This window comes from Balaenoptera ricei, chromosome 12, assembly GCF_028023285.1.
Source record: "Balaenoptera ricei isolate mBalRic1 chromosome 12, mBalRic1.hap2, whole genome shotgun sequence".
NCBI classification, from domain to species: Eukaryota; Metazoa; Chordata; class Mammalia; order Artiodactyla; family Balaenopteridae; genus Balaenoptera; species Balaenoptera ricei.
Window position 1 is genome coordinate 68,459,138 of NC_082650.1, and position 24,812 is coordinate 68,483,949.

Genomic DNA, 24,812 nt, shown 5'->3' on the forward strand with positions numbered 1-24,812 from the left:
ACAGAAATCCACCCACTGGAGTGAAGGTTCTGAGCCCCACGTCAGGCTTCCCAACCTGGGGGTCCGGCAAAGGGAGGAGGAATTCCTAGAGAATCAGACTTTGAAACCTAGCAGGATTTGATTGCAGGACTTCGACAAGACTCGGGGGAAACAGAGACTCCACTCTTGGAGGGCACACACAAAGTATTGTGTGCATCAGGACCCAGGGGAAGGAGCAGTGACCCCATAGGAGACTGAACCAGACCTACCTGCCAGTGTTGGAGGGTCTCCTGCAGAGGAGGGGGGTGGCTGTGGCTCACCACGGGGACAAGGACACTGGCAGCAGAAGTTCTGGGAAGTACTCCTTGGCATGAGCCCTCCCAGAGTCCACCATTAGCCCCACCAAATAGCCCAGGTAGGCTCCAGTGTTGGGTCGCCTCAGGCCAAACAACCAACAGGGAGGGAACCCAGCCCCACCCATCAGCAGACAAGCAGATTAAAGTTTTACTGAGCTCTGCCCACCAGAGCAACACCCAGCTCTACCCACCACCAGTCCCTCCCCATCAGGAAACTTGCACAAGCCTCTTAGATACCCTCACCCACCAGAGGGCAGAGGGCAGAAGCAAGAAGAACTACAATCCTGTAGCCTGTGGAACAAAAACCACATTCATAGAAAGACAGACAAGATGAAAAGGTAGAGGGCTATGTATCAGATGAAAGAACAAGATAAAACCCCAGAAAAACACCTAAATGAAGTGGAGATAGGCAACCTTCCAGAAAAAGAATTCAGAATAATGATAGTGAAGATGATCCAGGACCTCGGAAAAAGAATGGAGGCAAAGATCAAGAAGATGCAAGAAATGTTTAACAAAGACAGAAGAATTAAAGAACAAACACCTAGAAGAATTAAAGAACAAACAGAGATGAAAAATACAATAATGAAATGAAGAATACACTAGAAGGAATAAACAGCAGAATAACTGAGGCAGAAGAACAGATAAGTGACCTGGAAGACAGAATGGTGGAATTCACTGCTGCAGAAGAGAATAAAGAAAAAAGAATGAAAAGACATGAAGACAGCCTAAGAGACCTCTGGGACAACATTAAACACAACAACATTCACATTATAGGGGCCCCAGAAGGAGAAGAGAGAGAGAGAAAGGACCCGAGAAAACATTTGAAGACATTATAGTCAAAAACTTCCCTAACATGGCAAAGGAAATAGCCACTCAAGTCCAGGAAGCGCAGAGAGTCCCATACAGGATAAACCCAAGGAGAAACACGCCGAGACACATAGTAATCAAACTGGCAAAAATTAAAGACAAAGAAAAATTACTGAAAGCAGCAAGGGAAAAATGACAACATACAAGGGAACTCCCATAAGGTTAACAGCTGATTTCCCAGCAGAAACTCTACAAGCCTGAAGGCAGTGGCATGACATATTCAAAGTGATGAAAGGGAAGAACCTACAACCAAGATTACTCTACCCAGCAAGGATCCATTCAGATTCAACGGAGAAATCAAAAGCGTTACACACAAGCAAAAGCTAAGAGAATTCAGCACCACCAAACCAGCTCTACAACAAATGCTAAAGGAACTTCTCTAAGTGGGAAACACAAGAGAAGAAAAGGATTTACAAAAACAAACCCAAAACAATTAAGAAAATGGTCATAGGAACATACATATCAATAATTACCTTAAACGTGAATGGATTAAATGCTCCAACCAAAAGACACAGGCTTGCTGAGTGGATACAAAAACAAGACCCATATATATGCTGTCTACAAGAGACCCACTTCACACCTAGGGACACATACGGACTGAAAGTGAGGGGATGGAAAAAGATATTCCATGCAAATGGAAATCAAAAGAAAGCTGGAGTAGCAATACTCATATCAGATAAAATAGACTTTAAAATAAAGAATGTTACAAGAGACAAGGAAGGACACTACATAATGATCAAGGGATCAATCCAAGAAGAAGATATAACAATTATGAATATATAGGCACCCAACATAGGAGCACCTCAATACATAAGGCAACTGCTAACGGCTATAAAAGAGGAAATCGACAGAAACACAGTAATAGTGGGGGACTTTAACACTTTACTTACACCAATGGACAGATCATCCAAACAGAAAATTAATAAGGAAACACAAGCTTTAAATGACACAACAGACCAGATAGATTCAACTGATATTTATAGGACATTCCATCCAAAGACAGCAGATTACACTTTCTTCTCAAGTGCGCACGGAACATTCTCCAGGACAGATCGCATCTTGGGTCACAAATCAAGCCTCAGTAAATTTAAGAAAATTGAAATCATATCAAGCATCTTATCTGACCACAACGCTGTGAGATTAGTATCAATTACAGGGACAAAAACATAAAAAACACAAATACATGGACGCTAAACAATATGTTACTAAATAACCAACGGATCACTGAAGAAATCAAAGAGGAAATCAAAAAATACCTAGAGACAAACAACAATGAAACCACGATGATCCAAAACCTATGGGCTGCAGCAAAAGCAGTTCTAAGAGGGAAGTTTATAGCAATACAAGCCTACCTCAAGAAACAAGAAAAATCTCAAATAAACAATCTAACCTTACACCTAAAGGAACTAGAGAAAGAACAACAAACAAAACCCAAAGTTAGCAGAAGGAAAGAAATCATAAAGATCAGATCAGAAATAAATGAAATAGAAACAAAGAAAACAATAGCAAAGATCAATAAAACTAAAAGCTGGTTCTTTGAGAAGATAAACAAAATTGATAAGCCATTAGCCAGACTCATCAAGAAAAAGAGGGAGAGGACTCAAATCAATAAAATCAGAAATGAAAAAGGAGCAGTTACAACAGACACCGCACAAATACAAAGCATCCTAAGAGACTACTACAAGCAACTCTATGCCAATAAAATGGACAACCTGGAAGATATGGACAAATTCTTAGAAAGGTATAACCTTCCAAGACTGAACCAGGAAGAAATAGAAAATATGAACAGACCAATTACAAGTAATGAATTTGAAACTGTGATTAAAAATCTTCCAACAAACAAAAGTCCAGGACCAGATGGCTTCACAGGTGAATTCTATCAAACATTTAGAGAAGAGCTAACACCACCCATCCTTCTCAAACTCTTCCAAAAATTTGCAGAGGAAGGAACACTCCTAAACTCATTCTATGAGGCCACCATCATGCTGATACCAAAACCAGACAAAGATATTACAGACCAATATCATTCATGAATACAGATGCAAAAATCCTCAACAAAATACTAGCAAACAGAATCCAACAACACAGTAAAAGGATCATACACCAAGATCAAGTGGGATTTATCCCAGGGATGCAAGGATTCTTCACTATACGCAAATCAATCAACGTGATACACCATATTAACAAACTGAAGAATAAAAACCATATGATCATCTCAATAGATGCAGAAAAAGCTTCTGACAAAATTCAACACCCATTTATGAAAAAAACTCTCCAGAAAGTGGGTATAGAGGGAACCTACCTCAACATAATACAGGCCATATACAACAAACCCACAGCAAACATCATTCTCAATGGTGGAAAACTGAAAGCATTTCCTCTAAGATCAGGAACGAGACAAGGATGTCCACTCTCACCACTATTATTCAACATAGTTTTGGAAGTCCTAGCCATGGCAATCAGAAAAGAAAAAGAAATAAAAGGAATCCAAATTGGAAAAGAAGAAGTAAAACTGTCACTGTTTGCAGATGACATGATACTATACATAGAGAATCCTAAAGATGCCACCAGAAAACTACTAGAGCTAATCAATGAATTTGGTAAAGTTGCAGGATACAAAATTCATGCACAGAAATCTCTTGCATTCCTATACACTAATGATGAAAAATCTGAAAAAGAAATTAAGGAAGCGTTCCCATTTACCACTGCAACAAAAAGAATAAAATACCTAGGAATAAACCTATCTAGGGAGACAAAAGACCTGTATGCAGAAAACTATAAGACACTGATGAAAGGGATTAAAGATGATACAAACAGATGGAGAGATATACCATGTTCTTGGATTGGAAGAATCAGTACTGTGAAAATGACTATATTACCCAAAGCAATCTACAGATTCCATGCAATCCCTATCAAATTACCAATGGCATTTTTTACAGAACTAGAACAAAAAATCTTAAAATTTGTATGGAGACACAAAACACCCCGAATAGCCAAAGTGTTCTCGAGGGAAAAAAATGGAGCTGGAGGAATCAGACTCTCTGACTTCAGACTATACTACAAAGATACAGTAATCTAGACAATATGGTACTGGCACAAAAACAGAAATATAGATCAATGGAACAGGATAGAAAGCCCAGAGATAAACCCACGCACCTGTGGTCAACTAATCTATGACAAGGGAGGCAAGGATATAAAATGGAGAAAAGACAGTCTCTTCAATAAGTGGTACTGGGAAAACTGGACAGCTACACGTAAAAGAATGAAATTAGAACACTTCCTAACACCATACACAAAAATAAACTCAAAATGGATTAAAGACCTAAATGTAAGATCAGATACTATAAAACTCTTAGAGGAAAACATAGGCAGAACACTCTATGACATAAATCACTGCAAGATCCTTTTTGACCCACCTCCTAGAGTAATGGAAATAAAAACAAAAATAAACAAATGGGACCTAATAAAACTTAACAGCTTTTGCACAGCAAAGGAAACTACAAACAAGATGAAAAGACAACCCTCAGAATGGGAGAAAATATTTGCAAACGAAACAACTGACAATGGATTAATCTCCAAAATATACAAGCAGCTCATGCAGCTCAATATCAAAAAAACAAACAACCCGATCCAAAAATGGGCAGAAGACCTAAACAGACATTTCTCCAAAGAAGATATACAGATTGCCAACAAACACATGAAAGGATGCTCAACATCACTAATCATTAGAGAAATGCAAATCAAAACTACAATGAGGTATCTCCTCACACCGGTCAGAACGGCCATCCTCAAAAAATCTACAAACAATAAATGCTGGAGAAGGTGTGGAGAAAAGGGAACCCTCTTGCACTGTTGGTGGGAATGTAAATGGATACAGTCACTATGGAGAACAGTATGGAGGTTCCTTAAAAAACTAAAAATAGGGGGCTTCCCTGGTGGCGCAGTGGTTGAGAATCTGCCTGCCAATGCAGGGGACACGGGTTCGAGCCCTGGTCTGGGAAGATTCCACATGCCGCGGAGCGACTAGGCCCATGAGCCACAATTACTGAGCCTGCGCGTCTGGAGCCTGTGCGCCGCAACAAGAGAGGGCGCGATAGTGAGAGGCCCGCGCCCCACAATGAAGAGTGGCCCCCACTTGCCACAACTAGAAAAAGCCCTTGCACAGAAACGAAGACCCAACAAAGCCATAAATAAATAAATAAATTTTAAAAAAAAACTAAAAACAGAATTAACATATGACACAGCAATCCCACTACTGGGCATATACCCTGAGAAAACCATAATTCAAAAAGACACATGCACCCCAATGTTCATTGCAGCACTATTTATAACAGCCAGGACATGGAAGCAACCTAAATGCCCATCGACAGACGAATGGATAAAGATGTGGTACATGTATACAATGGAATAGTACTCAGCCAAAAAAAGGAATGAAATTGGGTCATTTGTAGATACGTGGATGGATCTAGAGACTGTCATACAGAGTGAAGTAAATCAGAAAGAGAAAAACAAATATCGTATATTAACGCATATATGTGCAACCTAGAAAAATGGTACAGATGAACCAGTTTGCAGGGCAGAAATAGAGACACAGATGTAGAGAACAAACGTGTGGACACCAAGGGGGGAAGTGGCGGGAGGGTGGGGTGGTGGTGGGATGAATTGGGAGATTGGGATTGACATGTATACACTAATATGTATAAAATAGGTAACTAGTAAGAACCTACTGTATAAAGAAATAAAATTAGAAAAAAAAAAGAAATCACAGGTCTCCTCCCTGACAGCCAGCCCGACATGCTCAGGGCAGAGTCTGCAGAACAGAAAGGTGTGCTGAGGTCTGATTTCATTTTCTGCCAGGACACCACACCATGAGGAGGACGGCGACCGCTTACCTGGTGCTGGGCCTTATTCTCCATGTGCCCCAGCTTCGTGTTCATCTTATCCTGAACCGACACCAGCTCTGCTTTGATCTCCTCCACAGTTGCCTCCAACTGATTCTCCAGCTTGTTGATCAGGGGTTCACATCGACAGCCATTTATTGGCGCCTAAGAGGGAAGCCAAAAAGGAATCAGTCCAAGTCGTTCGTTCCTTCTGAAAGTATGTGCCAGTATACCAGGGGACCACGCGTGATGGAGGAGACTCATCCCTGTGGTAACTTTGGAGTGACAGGCCAAGCCTTGGCTCCGTAGGCGCTAAGAAGATTCAGAGAGGGTAACATACGGTCGCAGTCCTCAAGCTGCTTTTATCCACTATCCGGCCTCAAGATTATCTATGCAGTCACCTAAGGACGGTGCAGAGAGCTTTGTAACATCCCTCTGCTCTCCGGGCCTAAGTGGCAGGAGGGTACTGCACAGTTTAGGTGGGGAGGGCCAGCTGGCTTATCTTCAAAGCTCATGCCTTCTGTAGTCACCACCGAAAGTGGACATTAGCCCCCAGCAACAGGGTTACACAGACACCTCGCTTACGGCCCACGGTCCTGCCCTGACAGGGCCCGGCAGGTACCTGCATCACTTTGCCGTCCTTGCCCCGGTACAGCGTGTAGAGCTGGTACGCTCTGAACTCGTGGGGGGCGGCTGGGGGCGAACAGCGATGCCTGGGCCTCTTTTTAGGGTGACTGTGAGTGTGCGAGCTCTTCTGCTGTCCAGGCTGCTGGTCTGCTGGTGGGGTGGGGTCAGAAAACGCTGACGCCTGTGGGAGAGAAGGCGACAGCCACCCTGAGCGCCGTGACATCTGCGAGCCTGACGCCCAGCCGGTGGCTCCCGTCTGGCCCGCCTTGCTAGTCTCTCGGCGTTCTACACCAGGTACGTGTCAAAAGAGATGTACCAGCACGCTTACCTTGTGTCCGCAGCCGGCCGGGGCCGATTTCTGTGCTCTGGCTCCAAACCAGCAAGCAAGCCAAGTGCAGTGGCTTTTTAGCTGCTGGGCATGATGCTATCCCAGGGCCCTCCGCCAGCCCGCCTCCCAGCCCTCTCGGCAGCTCTCACGTGCCTCCTGACCTTGGGCCTTGACTTTTTCTGCCTGTTGTCCTTTGCTCTGGGCTCCGGGGAAGTGGACGGGAAATCTTCTCTCGACTCTTCTTTTCCGGGTACAGCCTGTTCACTGCTATGGGTGTCTCCTGCTGAGACACTTCCCTACAGAGAAAAAAAAAGCCCAGAAACCTCTTCTACTTGATCCCCCAGCCTTTTTCAATAATGGCGTAAAATTTCCCAGCCTCCATCCACTAAAGGACCCCTGGGAATCTTTGCCAATGACAAATTTCAGACATAGGAAGCACTGCCTGGTGGTTTTAACTGAACACCTGTGCTTTTCCTGGGGAGCTGAATGTTTGGTTTTTCATTTATTAGGTGCCAAACTAGATATCGCCTTGGATCTAACTCTATGTTCTGCAACTTCAGGAACGTAGTACACACAAAACACCTCAGCATTAGAGACTTTTTGGTCTTTTACATTTCAACAAAAAGACAATGTCACTCATTCTTTGACCTTGGACCCTCACAATTCACAGAGGAGTGAGAACCTTCTGAAATGGAAAAAAAAAAAAAAAAAAATCACATTTCTGGTCCTTGTGAGAACTTCTACAAGTTAATATGTACAATTCACACACAGGAACCTAATGCGAGTTACAATGCCTTAACCCTGGAAATTGGTAAGATTTTCAAACAGACAGAAAAACAAGTAGTTGGTATAAAATCTTATGTGCCAGAGGTTGTCTCTATATCCTCGTCTTCTTCCTCCTGGGAGAGCTGAACGGCGTGGTTCATTCCAGGGCTGCTGTACAGCTCAGCTGTGCAAGCTGTTCACTGCACAAAGGCACCTAGCCGAGGGCGTGAGTGGGGCTGAGGGAGCTGAAGTCCATCTTGGCCTCTAGTCACCACACGTGCCCTGTGCTAGGCTGGTCTGCCCAGAAGGCATCTTTTTCTAATTTGCACAGCCTCTGCTCACTCCCTAAGCGGAAGGAGAGGCAACAAGCTACGCCACTGGTCCTCCAACTGTAGTCCACACTGGAATCACCTGGAGGGCTTGTTCAAACACAGATTGCTGGGCCCTGGCCCAGAGTTTCTGATCCAGTGGGTCTGGGGTGAGGCCCCCAGATTTGCATCTCTACCAAGGTTCCAGGTGGTAAGTGGATCCACATTTTGAAAACCTCTGCTCTACATGATGAAGGGTGTGGTGTCAGAGAGGCTGTGCTGTCCACATGGAAGCGACAAGGCCACAGATGCACGGGGCTCGCAAATACAGCCACACAGGGTGCTGGAAAAGACGGGCGGCATGAGAGTACACGGCCTGAAATCGTAGAGAGGAGAAGACAAGAGGCCAGAAGGAAAGACGGACAAGATCTGAAGGACCCAGAGGAAAGGAGAGACAGAGGAGGGCCCGGCAGCCGCCAGACGGGCCCGGAGGAGGCAGGGAGACAGTTTCCCACCCTGGAAGTGGGCGGGAGGGCTACCCCCCCACCTTGCTTTGTGCCACATCATCTCTCGGCACAGACTGAGCTCTCCTCTCTTCCTTGAGCCTCTCTCTCTTTTTCCTCAGGCTTCGCCCACGACTGAAGCGCAAGACCTGAAGGAGGCAAGAGGCATCGTTACAAACCACTGGTGTGCGCGGACCTAATGGAGCCTCCAGCCGAGCGGGGGGAGACCAGGCGTTCACATCAAACAAGCGCCTCTAGACCACCCACTATGCCTCCTACATCCTGTGCTGGGCGCTTAGGGTCCTAGAGACGGGAGGACATCATTCCTGACCTTGAGGAGCTCACAGTCTAGGACAGCAATACTAACAGGCATTTAGCGATGGGCCAGGGCGTCCACGTAGGTGTGAGCAGGCCGTGCACGGCTCAACTCCAGGGAGCACGGCTCACATAGACTAGGATATGAACGGTGTCCCCTGGAGTTGTGCGACACAGCAGCCCTATGCCAGGCACGGTCTATCCTGGGACACTGGACCTGATCTAGCCCATCAGATTTTCTCTTGGCCAAACTGTATCCAAATCATATTCAAACATAACTTTAATTCAAGCCTAACTGAGATGTACCTGTGAGCCATGGTACCAACCCCGGGGCAGGAGTCTCTTCCCCCAAAAGAAGGCTGTGGCCTGCCCCTTCGAGGGCAGAGAGGTGGAATGGACACAGGCGAGTACACGTGGGACCCCACAGGCCCAGAGGAGCCCAGCAGCAACTAGCTGGAGATCTTCAGGCAAGTGATTTGACCTCTCTGTGCTCTGTCTTCTCAACGTGAGAATGGGGAGCCGCCGGAATTAACCGAGACAACGTAGGTGGCCGGCACGCCTTGGACCAGTGGTCACTGGGGGTGTCTCCACCTGCCTAGGGGCCTTAGAGTGCTCAGCTGGCGGAGATGTTTAATCACAGAGTACAGACCTGTGCACTGGCGGAAACCTTCAATCCCTGGCTCAGGTCCACACCCTTCTCCTCCAGATTCCCTACTCCTAGTTCCAGGGTTCACCCCCCTTAAAAAACCCAAGGGTGTCCAGACGGTGAAAGCACTTTCAAGGCCATACTATCTTTCTGCAATAAAACAATATTCTACTGTCTTCTTATACAGATAGATAAGGGCTCTCTGAAGTTCAGCCTAGTGTTTTTCATCTCAGTGTCAGACTTTCTTCTTCTTGTGTTCATTAAATTCAAGTGACACATTATAGGACAAAAAAATCCTCCACAGGCAGTGGGTACCTCCTAAATGGAGAATTCCTGACAGTATCTGCCTGCAGCTGAACCGGATTTTTAAATTATATTCTCATCCCCTAAAGCCAGCAGTTCTGAAAGTGTCCGGGGACCCTCGAGTTCATGGGGTTAAGATTATTTTCATAGTATTACAACAACATTGGCATTTTTCATGCTCATTCTCTCATGAGTGTACTGTGGTGTTTGCCAGAAGCTACATCAGTGACATTACAATAGACTGCATGCAGCAATAAAAGAAGATGCCAGAATTCTAAGTAAGACAGTAAGGAGATAAGCAAAAAATGTAAAACAATGCTACTCTTTCTCATTTTTGTTTGAAAGAATAGTTCTTTTTCACAAAACGATGCTATTTATGTTACTACAAAATGGACTTATTTTTAAATGAATATCTTTAATATTTCTAAACTTTATTTTCAAATACGGTAATTATTGATAGATATAAACTCACATAAACAGGGCTCTTTATGGGCCTCCGTAATATTTAAGAAAGTAAAAGGGTCCTTAGACCAAAAAGGTCTGAGAACCAGTGTCCTCAGCTAAATTTTAGACTCAGTAAGAAGTCGAGTTTGATGAAGGGAAGCAAGTAAGGCCCGTTGCTCATCTGCTTTATGGACACTCAGAACAGGACACAGCTCCAGAATCAGCCTGAAATTCACTTTCCAAAGCATTTGTGAACCACGTCGATCAAAAATAAGAAGTAACACTCACTTCACCCAAACACAAAATAATCAGAAAAACTCCCTCCATAGACCATGTTATCAGCCAGTGAAAACAACTCGGCAAGGCTCACAGCCGTTCTCAGAGGACGATGCCATCCACCAAGTGGATCATCATCAATCTTTCCCACTTCACAGAAATCAGGGAATATTGATCTTAAGGCCTCGGAAAGAAGTATCCTCTTAGTACTGCTGTGAACCATCGAAATCCATGGTCAACTAAGGTGCCAAGGCAAGGGGATTTCTCGTTTCAGACAAGGCTATTTCTGTAACTACAGATCAACAGAACAGTATGCACGCAATTTTATGCATATTCCAAAGCTTTTTCTTTGCACTGAAAATAAGGGTTAGTATGTAAAATTATGTAAAAAAACAAACAAAAAAAAAAACCTTTAAAAATATCCTATTTATTTGCTATTCAATATGGGTGTGGAAAAACTAGCTTAAGTCATTTTTTTAATGGAAATGCTAAAGGAGAACCGCACAGGAAAACAGTCCACAAGAGAGCTTTATCCCTGGGAATCGAGACTCTTGGGCTCTGGAAGATAAATGACAGGCAGGCTAAAGGCACATCAATCCTCGTGTGCCGGGGGGTCCTCCAATCCCACAAGACTTGATGAGCCTCATGCGGCTGAGCGCGGAGCTAGCTGTCCATCAAACTGCCAGACACCGAAATGCCAGGTAACTAACGGCTCCTGACACTTACATAGCACCCTGTCCTTTTTGATCCGCAAGAGACTAGTTTTTTTTTTTTAATCAGGATTCCCAGAGATGATTCTGCTGAGGATTTGTTTGCAAACAGCTGGACAGAGGTGGAGCCTTTTTCCAAAGGAGCACTCGACTCGCACCTGTCATGGGCTCTGTGGATTTTCAGAGCCCACTGAGAAGGACCTTCTCCACGGGCAAGAGGGTGATTGATTTTGCAAGAGACAAAAATCTTAACCATTTCCAGAAACTGCTAGTTATTATCAGGCATGTTTTTAAAACTTAAATGGAATCAAGGCCATGCAGAACCGCAGACTGGCTGGGATTGGGCCATGGTGCAGCAGGCTGGGGTCCGGACTCTCCCTCTGGCTCCCTAAGACTTTGTCTTCTTGCAGCATTAGCCAGAATAAGGTGGAAAACCAATCAGTGTTTGCTGTAAGGTAACAGACTAGCTCTAACTGGGAAATAACCTAAATGCCTAACATTAAGGAAATGGTTTAACAAGATACTGAACAGCAACCAAAAAAAGAATATTATGCTTCCACTGTAATAAATAACTGTGACGCCTACAGAACAGTTTCCTATTACAGTTAGGATAAAGGGCATAATACCAAAGAATATATACATTGTGGGCACAACTATATAAAAATTCCGTGTCTGTGGAAGGTACTATAAACAAAGTTATTTCAGGGTGCTAAAATTATAAATAGCTTATAAATTATCACTATTAAATTTCTTTGTGACTTAGATCGTTTCAACCTCAACTAAGATATCAGTCATCTTCTTAAATTGAATGATGGCCAATATACCATTATTTAATAAAAAAGGAGAAAACTATACTGTACTCAACTGCCTCTAGTGGGCGTTTATGGCTTTGTCTGCCCAGACAGATGCCTCATCCCACCTCTGTCTGGGAAATACCTCTTCTAACCATGCGGTCAAACGGATGCCACCATCTTCCTAAAGCACCTCTGTCCAACCTGTTCCGGGCATTTGCCCCAAGTTCGCCAATCATGATCTTCTCCTACGATGTTTTACCATTTTAATTTATTTTTTGGCCGTGCTGCACTCCATGTGGGATCTTAGTTCCCCGACCAGGGATTGAACCTGCAGCCCCCTGCATTGGAAGCACGGAGTTTTAAACCACTGGACCACCAGGGAAGTCCCTCCTATGACATTTTAAACTGGAACTTCTCCCTGACTGGGAAATGACTCAGGAAACTGGCTGTAACCATGATCCAGCCGCAGAGAGGAAATGACGCCCATGTATGAGAACAGCCTGCTGGGCCTGAGGTCTCTGGTTCCAGGTATCCTGGAGGCTCACGTGGATCCCTACGCTTCCTGCTGCCTGGACACTAAGCCCATCCGTCCCCTCCTTAAGCTGGTCTGAATTGGCTTCAGTAGATGGCAACCCGAGGAATCCCAACGACTCTGCAGCCCCCGCATAATCAACACAACGGAAAATGCAACAAATCCTACCTGGGGCGCTTTAGTGAGGAGGAGAGCAACTTCCGGATTATTGTGGTAGCGGGCAGTCTCCAGTGGAGTCCGGCCTGCCTAAGGAAAGGCACAGGGAGGACCAGTGAGTACGGAACACCGGCCCCACGCACGCACAGCCCAGCGGGGACAGCTCCCCCAGGAGCTGGAGACTCCGCTCCCGGTCACAGCAGCACCTACACACGTGCTCCGCGAAACACAACCGTGCGTGTGACATGGTCCTGCTCGAGCCTCATGCATCCAACGGGGAGCCCAGTCACACCTGAGGACACAGGCACGTGGGGTAAGTGCTGACCAGGTGAGCAGCAGGTGCTCTAAGAGACAAGGGTCAGGTCAGGGGCACTGCTCACCCAGGAAGGCTTCCTGGAAAAGGGGTGAGGGAGGTAAACAAAGCAAAACAAAACAGATGGGGTCAAGGTGGAACATGTCACTTGAGAAAACACAAAGGATCATAAAAACCCAGCCAAGCGATACATTTTCCGGGAGTACAATGGAGAAAACACCTGGAAGGGCAGATCAGGGCCCAGCCACAGAGCCTCAGGAACTGGACTGTGAAAAACATTTAGGAAGTTATGGCCATAACGGAGGCTCTAGGGAGATTAAAGCCCAGACCAGGAGTTGAAAACAGTGGGATTCAAAGAAAGGGAAAGGTGCTCATGGCATCATGGGGGAGGTACCACCAATCCAGGTACTAGAGCTGGGAGGGGGGACAACCAGCCTCGACACCCCCAACTCCCCAGACAACTGTTCTGCCCCCAGGGCCCCCCCAGTCTGTGCAATTTCAGGAGCACAGAGATCACAGGCCCACCTCGAGGAAGAGAGGGTGCCTGAGCTGGTGCCTGCTATAGGAGAGGGGCGAGGGGCGAGAGGGGAAGGAGGGAAACACTGAGAGAGAGGGCGTGAGAGAAGACGATATTGGAGAGAAAGCAGCTGGAGTTTTGAGGAAGATTAGTCTGGTGGCCGTTTTTCTGAGGACCACATCTGTTTAAAAGGCCTGGAACTCACTTTCGGTAACATCCACTTGCCAGTTTGCTTACACACCCCTGACCCTTTTTCATGCCAGAACATGCTCGCTGAGCAAAAATCATACAAATACCGTATGATTTCACGTCTATGTGGAATCTGAAAAAAAAGATGGACTTGTAGAAACAGAGTAGAAAAGTGGCTGCCAGAAGCTGGGGTGTGGGGAAATACACAGAGGTTGGTATAAAGGTATAAACTTTCAGCTATAAGATGAACAAGGCCTGAGAATCTAATGCATAACGTGGCGACTACAGCTGATAACAGTCTTCTATAATTAAAACTTGCTAATTGGAGAACTTAAATGTTCTCACACACACACACACACACACAAAAGGTAACCCTGAGGGCTCTGAAGATGAGCCCTCAGGGTTTGTAACTCGTGGGGCTGCTGAGAGCAAGGGTCCCCTCAAGTCCACCCCCGCGGGCCCCAGGATCGTGGGGTCAGTGCCACCGCACGCTCTTCCCGAGCGAGCCTGGGTGAGGCTGTGCTCTGGAGTCTGCAGGAGGCGAGGCAGCGACAACACGCCCAATCCGGAAAGGGGTGGGAACGCCTTTAGAAACCACTGTTGCAACTCCACTTACGTTATTGACAATGGTCCCATCTGCTCCGGCTTCCAGTAGGATTTTAACCACCTTCTTGTGATTTAGGGCAGCAGCAATATGAAGTGCTGTGTCTCCAGCCTGAAATTAATCAGAAGAAAGCCCGCTAAACCCCATCGGATCGTGGCCCACGGGCCTCTGGCTTTTTATTCCATGGCCTGGCGGTGGCTTTTCAAAGTCAAACTAAAATCTGTCTTAGACTGACTGACCTTGGCTAAAGTGTTATGTGGTTCTATTATTATTTTTAACTCATACTTCATTTTTTATTTTTAAAATATATTTTATTGAAGTATAGCTGATGTACAATGCTGTGTTAATTTCTACTGTACGGCAAAATGATTCAGTTTTATAAATATATATATATATTCTTTTTCATGTTCCTTTCCATTATGGTTTATCACAGGATATTGAATATAGTTCCCTGTGCTATACAGTAGGACCTTGTTATTTAAATGTGGTTCTTTTGAAAGAGATCTTGGAACTGAATGAACTTATGCATGAATACCACATTCCTTTCTGAGTGGAGATGCCAGAAATCACAGGACAGGATTAAATGCAGGGGGCAAAGTCATGCTGGGCCTGGGTTGTTGGGAATGCTGGGACCTGACCTGAAGGCAGGATCACAGGCAGGTAGCCAGGAGCTCTGGACCCTGTCCCTCTGCCCAGGCAAGGGGTGGGCAGAGAACCCCTTGGTTTCTGAGTTGGAATGAGCAGAAGCTTCGAAGATGGCTACTTCCACAGGCCCTGGAGTAATATCCCAGCCCTGCAGCCATCCTCAGGGATGTGAAAGGGCCACCTGGAATCATCCTGCAGGCCAGGGTGTTTTCTGTTAGGGTGGAGTCACTGAGAATCAGTGTTCGCTTAACACCAGATGTTTTCAAACTCTTACCAAATAGCCTATAAGTTTGTTGTTGTTGTTGTTTTTAACAAAAAAAATATTTCAATCAACTGTGAAAGAAGGCTATGTCAAATGCAGCTTGGTGGGCCAGTTCCAAATGCAAACTGTTTTTAATTCCCAAACAGAATGACATAAATAAGCCAGACCAATATAGAAGTGAAATCATTCATTCGTTCCTGGCAGGTGAACAAGTAAAGCATGAAAATCCCGCCATCCCAAGGCCCTCCTTCCCTGGTAAGTAGTCGAAGAAAGTGTTCATTTCATTCCTGAGTCACCTAGTTGTGTGTTTTGAGGGACGCTCTGGAGCAGTGGTTCCCAGTCTCGCCTGCTCATTGGAATCAGCTGGGAAGCCTTAAAAACTATTGATGCCTGGGTCCCACACAGACACTGATTTAATTGGCCTGCAGTGTGGCTTGGGCATGATGAGTTCCCAAAGCTCGCAGGTGATTGAAATATACCACCCAGGTTGAGAAGCTGCACTGGTTGGTGAGGGCTGTTTGGGGGTAACCTGACGAACCCAGAATCCATGGGGAGGTTGTAGAATGACAGAAGTTAGCTATTTTATTAGGTCAGTGGTTCTCAATCCTGTCTGCACACTCAGGCCAGGAGCTTTTTAAAAATACCATTGCCTGGACCTCACCCCAAGATGTTCTGATCATTTACATTGGGGTGGGACTCAGGAATGGTATTTTTTAAATCCTCTGTTGATTCCAATATGTGGCCAGGGTCAGTAACCACCATTATAGGGTATTTTTAATCTGAATCACAATCTAATTTTTTTTTTTAATTTCAGATTTACGTACCCAAACTCAGAAAAGTCAAACAATGCATCACTTAGGTATAGGTATCAATAAATAACTTTTTAAAAATCCAAATAACTATGAAAATCACATTTCCACAGAACACTAATAACCACAGATTTCAGAACCCCAGTATATGGCGTAGATACTGATCAGGTGCCGAACTTTACAGAAAAGAGACTCCCTCAGCTCACATAAAGGTGGCAGTTCAGGTAAGAGAACTCAGGAGTCATGAGACACCTAATGGCCTTGCTTACTTACTAAGCCACTCTTACTTGTGGGTTTCCTTTTTAAAAATCACACTAAAGACAAAACCCACCCCAGGATCTCCAGAAAATGTTCACTACGCAAATGTGGCGATATGAACTGGAATTTTAAGGGCATGCTTTCTCCAGGAGGCCAGATAAACCAGGGTCACAGGATCTCCATGGCTCCTGCAAAGGCCAGCACTGGCCAAGACCCAGGCTGGGAAAGGACACTGCCCCCCAGCAGCCTCTGCTCCCGTCTGTGCTAACACACCTGCAGGTTAACCATGGGGAGGACACATGCACTGACCTGGTTCTTTTCATGGACAGAGCAGAAAGCACTGAGGAGGAGCTTAATGATGGACAAGTGATTATAGCGCGCAGCAACGTGCAAACAGGTGTCGCCTGCCTGCGGACAGAAATCAAACTCTAAGCATAGTCTGAGCAGTTACAAAACAGAGAAGATAAAAAGCAAATATCATTTAAAAGCTGGCAGACTAGCATATATTCTTTAGAAGGTAACAGCCTGAATTGTAAGCATCTCCTTTATCACAGACACTCACTCCACAACTCACACAGCCCTTTTCTGTCTGCAGCCCCTTTTCCCCACCATGCAGGCTGTTTCGGGTTTCATACACTGGATGCCTGCTCCCCATGAGACCTTCGCAAGAGCTAAGGGAGGCTCTGCTTAGCTGGCATTTACTAAGACTCCGCTGACCCCAGCCTCTCCTACAACCCGAAGGCTCTGGAGTATTCTGATTAAGACCAACAGCACTGCTTTGGAAATGAGACTTTCCCATCACAGATCCATCGTGGCTGAAAGGACCAGGAGAGCAGGGTGAGCCGTTAGACTTTAAGATCGTGTACTCTGAAAAATTCAAGTGCATCCCATTTTAGTAGGACCCCAGTATCCCATGGGGAGCAATGTAGTCTAGGGAGCTGATGAGGAAGCAATCGCTGAGCATAAAACAGGGCATTCAGAAAAACTCGGGATCAGGACCTTCCTTAGTCCTGCCCCCAGAGAGAAAACAACAGAACTGGAGACAACGTGGTGACCTTCTGCAGTGCTCCCCTGGCGTTTCCATTCAAGCTCTAGTTCTGTCTAGAGATGCTGGCCGTCAGCACAACCTTCTCCCCCCGGATTAAGAAGGAACCAAGCTCAAAGCTGAAGTTCAGAGCATTCTCAGAACCACTTTAGATGAGCCTGCCCCCAATCAGGGGGGCCCCAGCTAAAGCCATTTTTGAGAGAAGCCTCAGATTGTCTTGTCACGTGGCTGAGACACGGGCTTCATGAAGGAAACGCAGCTCCGTGGAGGGAGGAGGGATACCCACGGCACCTTTCAGCTCAGGCACCTCTAAGAACTACTGGCCCATCAGCTTATCCCAAGGATGCCTCAGTAATGGATTTGTAGACGCCGGGCGTGGAGCATCAGAAGGCCTCCCAGGCACAGCATCAACCAATATTTGCTAAGAGTTTTCAGGAAGCCTCTGCCCGCAGAGGCTTCCTGAAAACAATTAGCTTCATTCCTAGACACCTTGCTGTACGCAATAAAACAGACTGTGAGGCTGAGGAGCAAGCGAGCAAGGATGGCAGAAAAGCAGGGTTTCCGAGTGTTGATTCCTCTTCCCATCCCCCTAAAGGACCCCTTAGCAATTAGCAAAAAATGAATACTTTCTCGGCAGTCCCCGAACCCTTTTTCCTGTCTACATGTGAATACTCTAGCATGCTTGCAGGGTTATTTTCCGAGGCGACGTGAGAGCGCACGAGGGAGGCCGGTTTTGTCCACCCACGTTATTTTTGAGGTCGGCGCGGGAGCCGCCCAGCAGGAGGACGCGCGTGCTCTGGGCGTGGCTATTCTGGCAAGCCAGGTGCAGAGCCGTGTTCCCCGCCTGGGAAGGAAGCAGACAGAAGGGAGCACACGTTAGCAACCCCTCCTCCGCGGGCCTGCACCGGGCAGGCCTGGCCGGGGGCGAGACTTACCCACAGAAGACTCAAGGCTCACGTTCTCTGCTTCCTGATCGGTGGTCCCAGGGCTTCAGTGGCAAGAACACTTAATTGGGAATCCAAACGGGCAGAAGAGTCACATCGCTCATAGAAACCTTGGTTCCAAGTCCTGGCTCTGCCACTTAACTCGTTGCAAGCTACTGGGCAAGGCTCTTAATTGAATTCCTTACCTGTAAAATGGAGCGTGACTCCTACATGCCGAGGCTGTGAGGATTGATTCGGAGAGCCTAGGAGAGCACCTTCTTAATGGCAGAGTGCTGTGCAGGTGCACGAGGTTGTTCCTCTTAGCGACAAGAGGAACACGGAGGAGAGCTGTGTTAGGGTAGCTGTTGGTTGGCTACCCTACCAACAGACTCAGGAAGGCAAACAGGCCACAACTAACACTGCAGGCTAAAGGTTAACAGAATTTGCGAGCCTTTTTCAAATCTTGGGTTTTTCTTGAAACATCAAAATTTGAACTACGGACAAGGCCTCTACCCAACAGCCTATAATACAACTGCATCTGTCACTTCCCACACAGATAGAGACCCTCTTGCTTTTGGACTCTACCTTCAAGGTCAAAATAGCAACCAAAGGTCAGAATCATGTCCACAGCAACGTTGCAGAAAGAATTCGTGACAAGAAGAGAACTCTTAGAAACTATGGGAATAAGGCCTGCAAGGCTGCTGCTAACCCCTAGAAAAGCAACAAGAGAAACAGGCAACGTGATTTGGTGTCAGCCTGCAAGGACTCAGGAGATTAAATACATAAGCTCAATGTTTGTTCGGCTGAGCTTAAAAGCCGCGTCAGGCCTGCAGCTGCGGGCTCAGAGCTATCAGCCTGCCTGTTTAGGGCTTTTCCCTGGCCTGCTTCACTCCTCTCTGGATCACACAGCACTGTTCTGCCCATACTCAAGGATGGTTTATATTCCTTCCCCTTGAAAAGACGAACGAGTTTTTAAAAATAGAGGAAAACTGTGTGCTGCTGGGTCACTCACTCTCCTCTCACCACCTTAGCTCTAACCAGCCTGGGCAGAGACTTCCTTCCTCGCTGTTACCTCCAGGAACCTGGTGAGTTCTAAAGCCCGATAGTTGCGGGAGCTCGTTGGTCATCAAACCGCGTCTGCAAGCTGGAATCACCGGGGGGGGGGGGGGGGGGGGGGGGGGGGGCCTTTAAACAGACCGGTGCGCAGGCGCAACTCTGATGGCCCCGCCCCAGGGGGTGGGGCCAGGCCGCTCGGGTGTAGGCGCTGAAAGGCCGGCATGCTGGGAAACCCCGCCCCCCGACTCAGGGCAAAACGGTACAGCTGGTCACCCCAGGCCTGGTCCTCAGGTGGGTTTGGTTTTCTCCCCTCTCCCCGTGTTTTTAAAGTTTCCTAGGAGATTTTAAAGCGCAGCCGGGTCGAGAACCACTGCTAGCTTCGTCCTGCAAAATGAAGGCTCTGCCCGTGTTTTAAACACTCCGCTCCCTGTGGCAAGGCTCAGGGCTCGGCTTGGTGTGATTCTCGGTGCACACAGAGAAGGTTGTCTCAAAGCTGCTGGCTTCGTGGGAGTCATTAAATGTGTTGAATAAATGACTGAAATAAAAGAAATCTGATGGCTGTAGAAATATGCCAAAATTTACTTTGCCAATTAAAAAAATCAATTATGCTGAAAAGCATTTGGATGAAGAAAATGAAAAGACATGGGTTAGAATACAGGTGGTGTTACATCTATACAATGGAACGTTACTCAGCAATAAAAAGGAATGAACTAATCATACACAAAACAATATAAAAGACTCTCAAAACCACTGTGCAAAGTGAAAGAAGTCAGGCGCAAAAGGCTGCAATGTCAAAACCTGAAATTAAAAAAAACTGTGACCTAGGTAGATATACATAGCAGGCATTTTCCCCACCCTGAGTAATGAGTACTGATCTCTCAGACGAGGGCTGCTATACTTTGCCGAGTAAGCACCTTTCTTACACAATGGAACATTATTCAGCCTTTAAAAAGAAAGAAATCCTGTCATTTGCGACAACATGGGTGAACCTAGGGCAATACACCAAGTGAAATAAGTTACAGAAAGACAAATACCGTATGATTTCACGTCTATGTGGAATCTGAAAAAAAGATGGACTCCTAGAAACAGAGAGTAGAAAAAACAGCTTCTGGCTGCCAGAAGCTGGGGTGTGGGGAAATACACAGAGGTTGGTAAAAAGGTATAAACTTTCAGCTATAAGATGAACAAGGCCTGAGGATCTAATGCATAACGTGGTGACTACAGCTGATAACACTGTCTTCTATAATTGAAACTTGATAATTGGAGAACTTAAATGTTCTCACACACACACAAAAGGTAAATATGTGAGGTGATCAATGTGTTCATTAACCCCTGGGAATTATCAAATCATCACGTTGTACACTTTGAATATCTTATGATTATGTGTCGATTATACCTCAATAAAGCTGGGGGGAAAAAAAAAGAGAAGGACCTCTAGAGGCTTCCCCAAAGGCTGTGGCTGGTGCAGAATGGAAGTCCCTCTTATGGGATGGCACCTCACCTGTGCTTCCAACAGCCCCTGCTGCTTTATCTAGAGAGAGGATGCACGGCTTCCCACACAATACTTTTGGGGCCCTGCAGGGGACAGAAGGGAGTGTGGTGGAGACCCACCAGGGCTGGTTTACAGCCCTAATTGTGTCACAAACGAATCACATATCTTACAAAAGACTCTACTGGCTCCCCGCTTAGGCCTACCTATGCATTAATTGGAAACCACCTACTTCGAGTTGGTATAATGTTCCAGAACATGTACCACCTGGAAGAAATGGAGAGCCACCAGCGTGCCGGGCAGTGAGCCAGGCATTATTGGAGGTGTTACGATGCAGGGCTTAGTGCTTTCCTCAAGCTTTCGGCCCGAGGGAACCATGAGAAACATTTCACCAGTCAACGCAGCACAGAGCTGTGTGCAGTCCAAGAGAGCCCTCTAAAAACCGCCCGATGAGCCTGCGGGGACTGGGCTGGAGGTCAGCGGGCGGAAAGGAACAGGGTACCCCTGAGGGCGGGGGCAGCGGGAGGGGACGGTGAGCCCACACCGCCGTACAGGAGGTGCACGCCAAGCTCTCCCAGAGAGACAACAGCAACAGAGGCTGAGGCCACTCTGGGGAGGCCCCAGACAGCGCCGGGCTGAGGAGCTTTCCTGGGAAGTTTCTGAGCGGAGGGGCAGCAGGATGCAAAGGGATCAGGCAGATGGGTCAGTCTGCCGTGAGGCTTCTGAACTAGTCCAGGGACACACTGATAACGAGCACGGCAGGAGAGGGAGGGAGGAGAGGGGGGTGACAGAGGACAACGAGAGAGAGGAGAGGCTGCTGTCCTTTCCTGTCCCCGCAGGACAGGGCTGGCCCCCTAAACCTCACTCTCATAGACCAACGGGAAAGCAGGGGGAGCCGCAGCGCTCACAGGAGGCCGGAGCCCCAGGTGGGTCCTCCTGCTCCCCACGTGGACCCCGAGCATCGCGCCCGCCGAGGAGCTGCAAGCTTTCAATTCCCACCAGGTTCCGCGGCCCCGAGCCCTCGCTCTGCTCAGCGAGAGGAGGTGCCCGCCGGGAAGGCGGGCCGGGCTATCCTCACCTGTGGCCGAGGGGACCTAGCACCTGCCGGGCCTCACCTTGTTCTTGGCAAGCACGTTGGCTCCCGCTTTAACGAGCAGCTTGGCAGACTGGCTGAAACCGTGCCAGGACGCTTCGTGCAGGGCCGTGTTCCCGTCCTGGAGAGCACACACAGGAGAAAGCACGTCAGCCGAGCCTGGTCCATCTCACTGTCGTCAACAGAGCACAGGGTACTTTAGGGCACAAGCAGGGGGCTTTCCCCGCCGGGGCTTCTCACCTGAACCACAGGACCCAGGCAGTGATTTGAGTGGTCAGTTTCTCCACTCTCCTAGAAATGGTATCTAACAAGTGCCATTCCAGATGCGTTCGAGATTTAGGATGTATTACAATGCATGACTTCAAGGATGTATTACAATGCATGACTTCAGGCATTAGGGCTTGAGTCTCTCCGGGAACCCAGGGTGAGAAAGGCTCCAGGGCCCATGCACAGCTCATGTGTAACAGAAAGTAGCATCAGGAGGTACGATGTCCCTTCCTCCCCACCTCTACCGCCCCTGAGGGCTCCTCTGCTCTGCTCTGGCCCCAGAGAGAACCCTGCAAAGGTCAGGCAAATGAAGAGTCCAGCTTTACAAGTTCCAGGGCCCCAAGGGTAGGCAGGTAGATTCCACGGCTCCTTTTTCTTCCCCCAAATCTAATCTCTCCCAGTTTAATCCAAAAGCCTCAGGGCCCCAAACAAATGAGCAGGCACTGAGGACAGTGATCTACCTGTAAATAAGGTAAACGAGTGTCCTCAATAGATGGTTTTTCAATAGAAATCAACCCATTAAACATAGCTTGTATTTGCTTAACTTACTTTTCAAAAAAGACACATTAAGTGCAATGAACTGCGTGGGGTGGGACCTGGGATTAGGGGTGAGGGGACGGGGGCACAGAGAGGAGAGATGGAAACACCCTCCTGGCTGTTCCAGGCCAGGCGCAGGGCCGTCAGCTGGGGGCAGTGCAGGGACAGTGTCCAACTGCATCCAGGCTCTGGCTTAGGCATTCATTCAACACAGTAAGCCACGGGCCTGATATTGCTGACACCCACAGGGGAAGTCTAGGGTCTCGAGGGCTGTACCAAAGGCCAGGTGCTGGGAATGGTGGTGGCGGATACGTGGCCTGGAAGCAGGAAGCAGAAGGAAAAGTGAAGGGGGTCCCGGGTGGGAGCACTTCTGGGTGCTGGTAATGACCTCCTTCTTGATCTGGGGGCTCACACAGATGTGCTCAGGCAGTGCAAACTCACTGAGCTGCACACGTATTAGTTGTGCACCTTTCTGTATATGTATGTTACACTGTAATAAAAGGTTGTTTTAAAAAAGTGGACAGAGGCCAGATTGCACTTAATTGCAAAGTCCCATGTTTTAAGATGGTTTGACAATTTAAAAACACTGGATTAATATGTCATTGGGATTTTTTAAAGACTTGATTTTGCTTATTTTTTCTTCCAATGTAGTTTAAATAAATTAACTCACTCCATTATCTTAAAAAAAAAAAAAAAAAAAAAAAAAAGGAAACAGAGAGGCTGGGGCACATCCCTTCCCCCACCCAGGCCTCCAAAGGTCACTAATTCTAGACTTGTTTTCTTCACCATTTATATTTACGTGGTTGCCCACTGCTGCCACAGAACAGAGGGATGAGTTTTTTAAAAATTCAATATCAGATACTCTTTCGGAGGAACCCTGGGCCGATTTCCTCACGTTAAGGCATGAGCGCCGACTCGGGAATGACAGCATCTCACGAGCTCGGCAGGTCCCAGAGCGGGTCCTCAGGCTGACCCGTCCCACCTCCCTCCTCACCTTGTCCTGTCGGTCCAGAGCACAGCCCTCCTGGATGAGCGCCGCGATGACCTCGGTGTTCCCCACCACCGTGGCCCGGTGCAAGGCGGTCTGATCGCCCTGCGGGTGGCAGGGAGACAAGGACAGCAGTCAGCTCTCTTCGGCCTCTCCCCACTCGCTCCCTCGCTCCTCCGCTCGACACAGGGACATCCCCATCACCGTGCGCCAGCCGGGCTTGGTGGGCTAGTTAGTAGACTGACTCTTCCCAGCATGCACTTTCTGTTCACAAACTCAGCGGTAACCCTAAGCCAACTGCAGAACAGCCCAGGGCCACAGAGCCGACCTCTGGATGAGGGTCACCCCAGGGGATGGTGGTGTGACTGTCACATCTGTGAAGAGTGGGTCTGAGAGCTGGGCTGTGTGCTGTGCAATGGAACCAGCAATGCCTGCAATCTTTACTCCCTGCTGAGTCCTCCCGTTCCCCAGGGTCAGAGGACTCACTAGCCTGCTCTGTCAGCTAGCGGCACTCATGACCGGAGGGCGGGTGTACTTGCTGATTGACTGGCTCTGGCCTGGAGCAATGCAGGGGTTACGCTAGGACATCTGAGGACGCCAGGGACTCAAGCTGTCACTGCACAGCTCTAAGAAGCCTCTTCTGATGTTTCATGACAGCATCCTCGCTGATTTATGCTGCATATGACCCCTTTCTCTGTGATCAGAGAGCCGACCTTCTTTTTCTCTGTCAGGGCGCCAAAGGGAACTTGACTCTTCCCCTAATTGCAGTTGAGAGAAGGACTAAAATCCCAGAGGTAAGACAGTCAAGTCTGTAACAAGAGAGAGTTCTGAAGTCTCTGAGGGCACATCTTATCTCTGACAGGCACTCAGGAAATCAAGTCCAGCCTGGGGCGCAGGCTTGAATGGGGAGATGGGTGAACAGTGTGGAAAACTCCTGGTGGGACGGAAGGGGCGCAAGGCAAGGGGGTCAGGAGATGTGCGTCATGCACAGCCTTGGGAGACACCTGTCACCTCGCTGGACTTCAGGT

The 24,812-nt window shown here is 47.4% G+C and overlaps 1 protein-coding gene across 9 annotated transcripts in view; it reads right to left on the minus strand.

The window, feature by feature from the left end:
- The window catches only part of ANKRD6 (ankyrin repeat domain 6), a 247,184-nt gene that overhangs the window by 63,550 nt on the left and 158,822 nt on the right, over nt 1-24,812 (minus strand). For all 9 annotated transcript variants that reach the window (XR_009506216.1, XR_009506217.1, XM_059941589.1 and 6 more), the window contains 10 exons: nt 23,791-23,889; nt 22,015-22,113; nt 18,177-18,275; nt 16,696-16,794; nt 14,425-14,523; nt 12,802-12,879; nt 8,658-8,762; nt 7,199-7,333; nt 6,705-6,890; nt 6,095-6,247 (listed from right to left, as the gene is read on the minus strand). Coding sequence is in view for 7 of the 9 variants with exons in the window: in XM_059941589.1 (XP_059797572.1) it covers nt 6,095-6,247; nt 6,705-6,890; nt 7,199-7,333; nt 8,658-8,762; nt 12,802-12,879; nt 14,425-14,523; nt 16,696-16,794; nt 18,177-18,275; nt 22,015-22,113; nt 23,791-23,889 (1,152 nt within the window). In the remaining 2 variants the exon portion in view is untranslated. The remainder of the gene's footprint in view (nt 1-6,094; nt 6,248-6,704; nt 6,891-7,198; nt 7,334-8,657; nt 8,763-12,801; nt 12,880-14,424; nt 14,524-16,695; nt 16,795-18,176; nt 18,276-22,014; nt 22,114-23,790; nt 23,890-24,812) is intronic.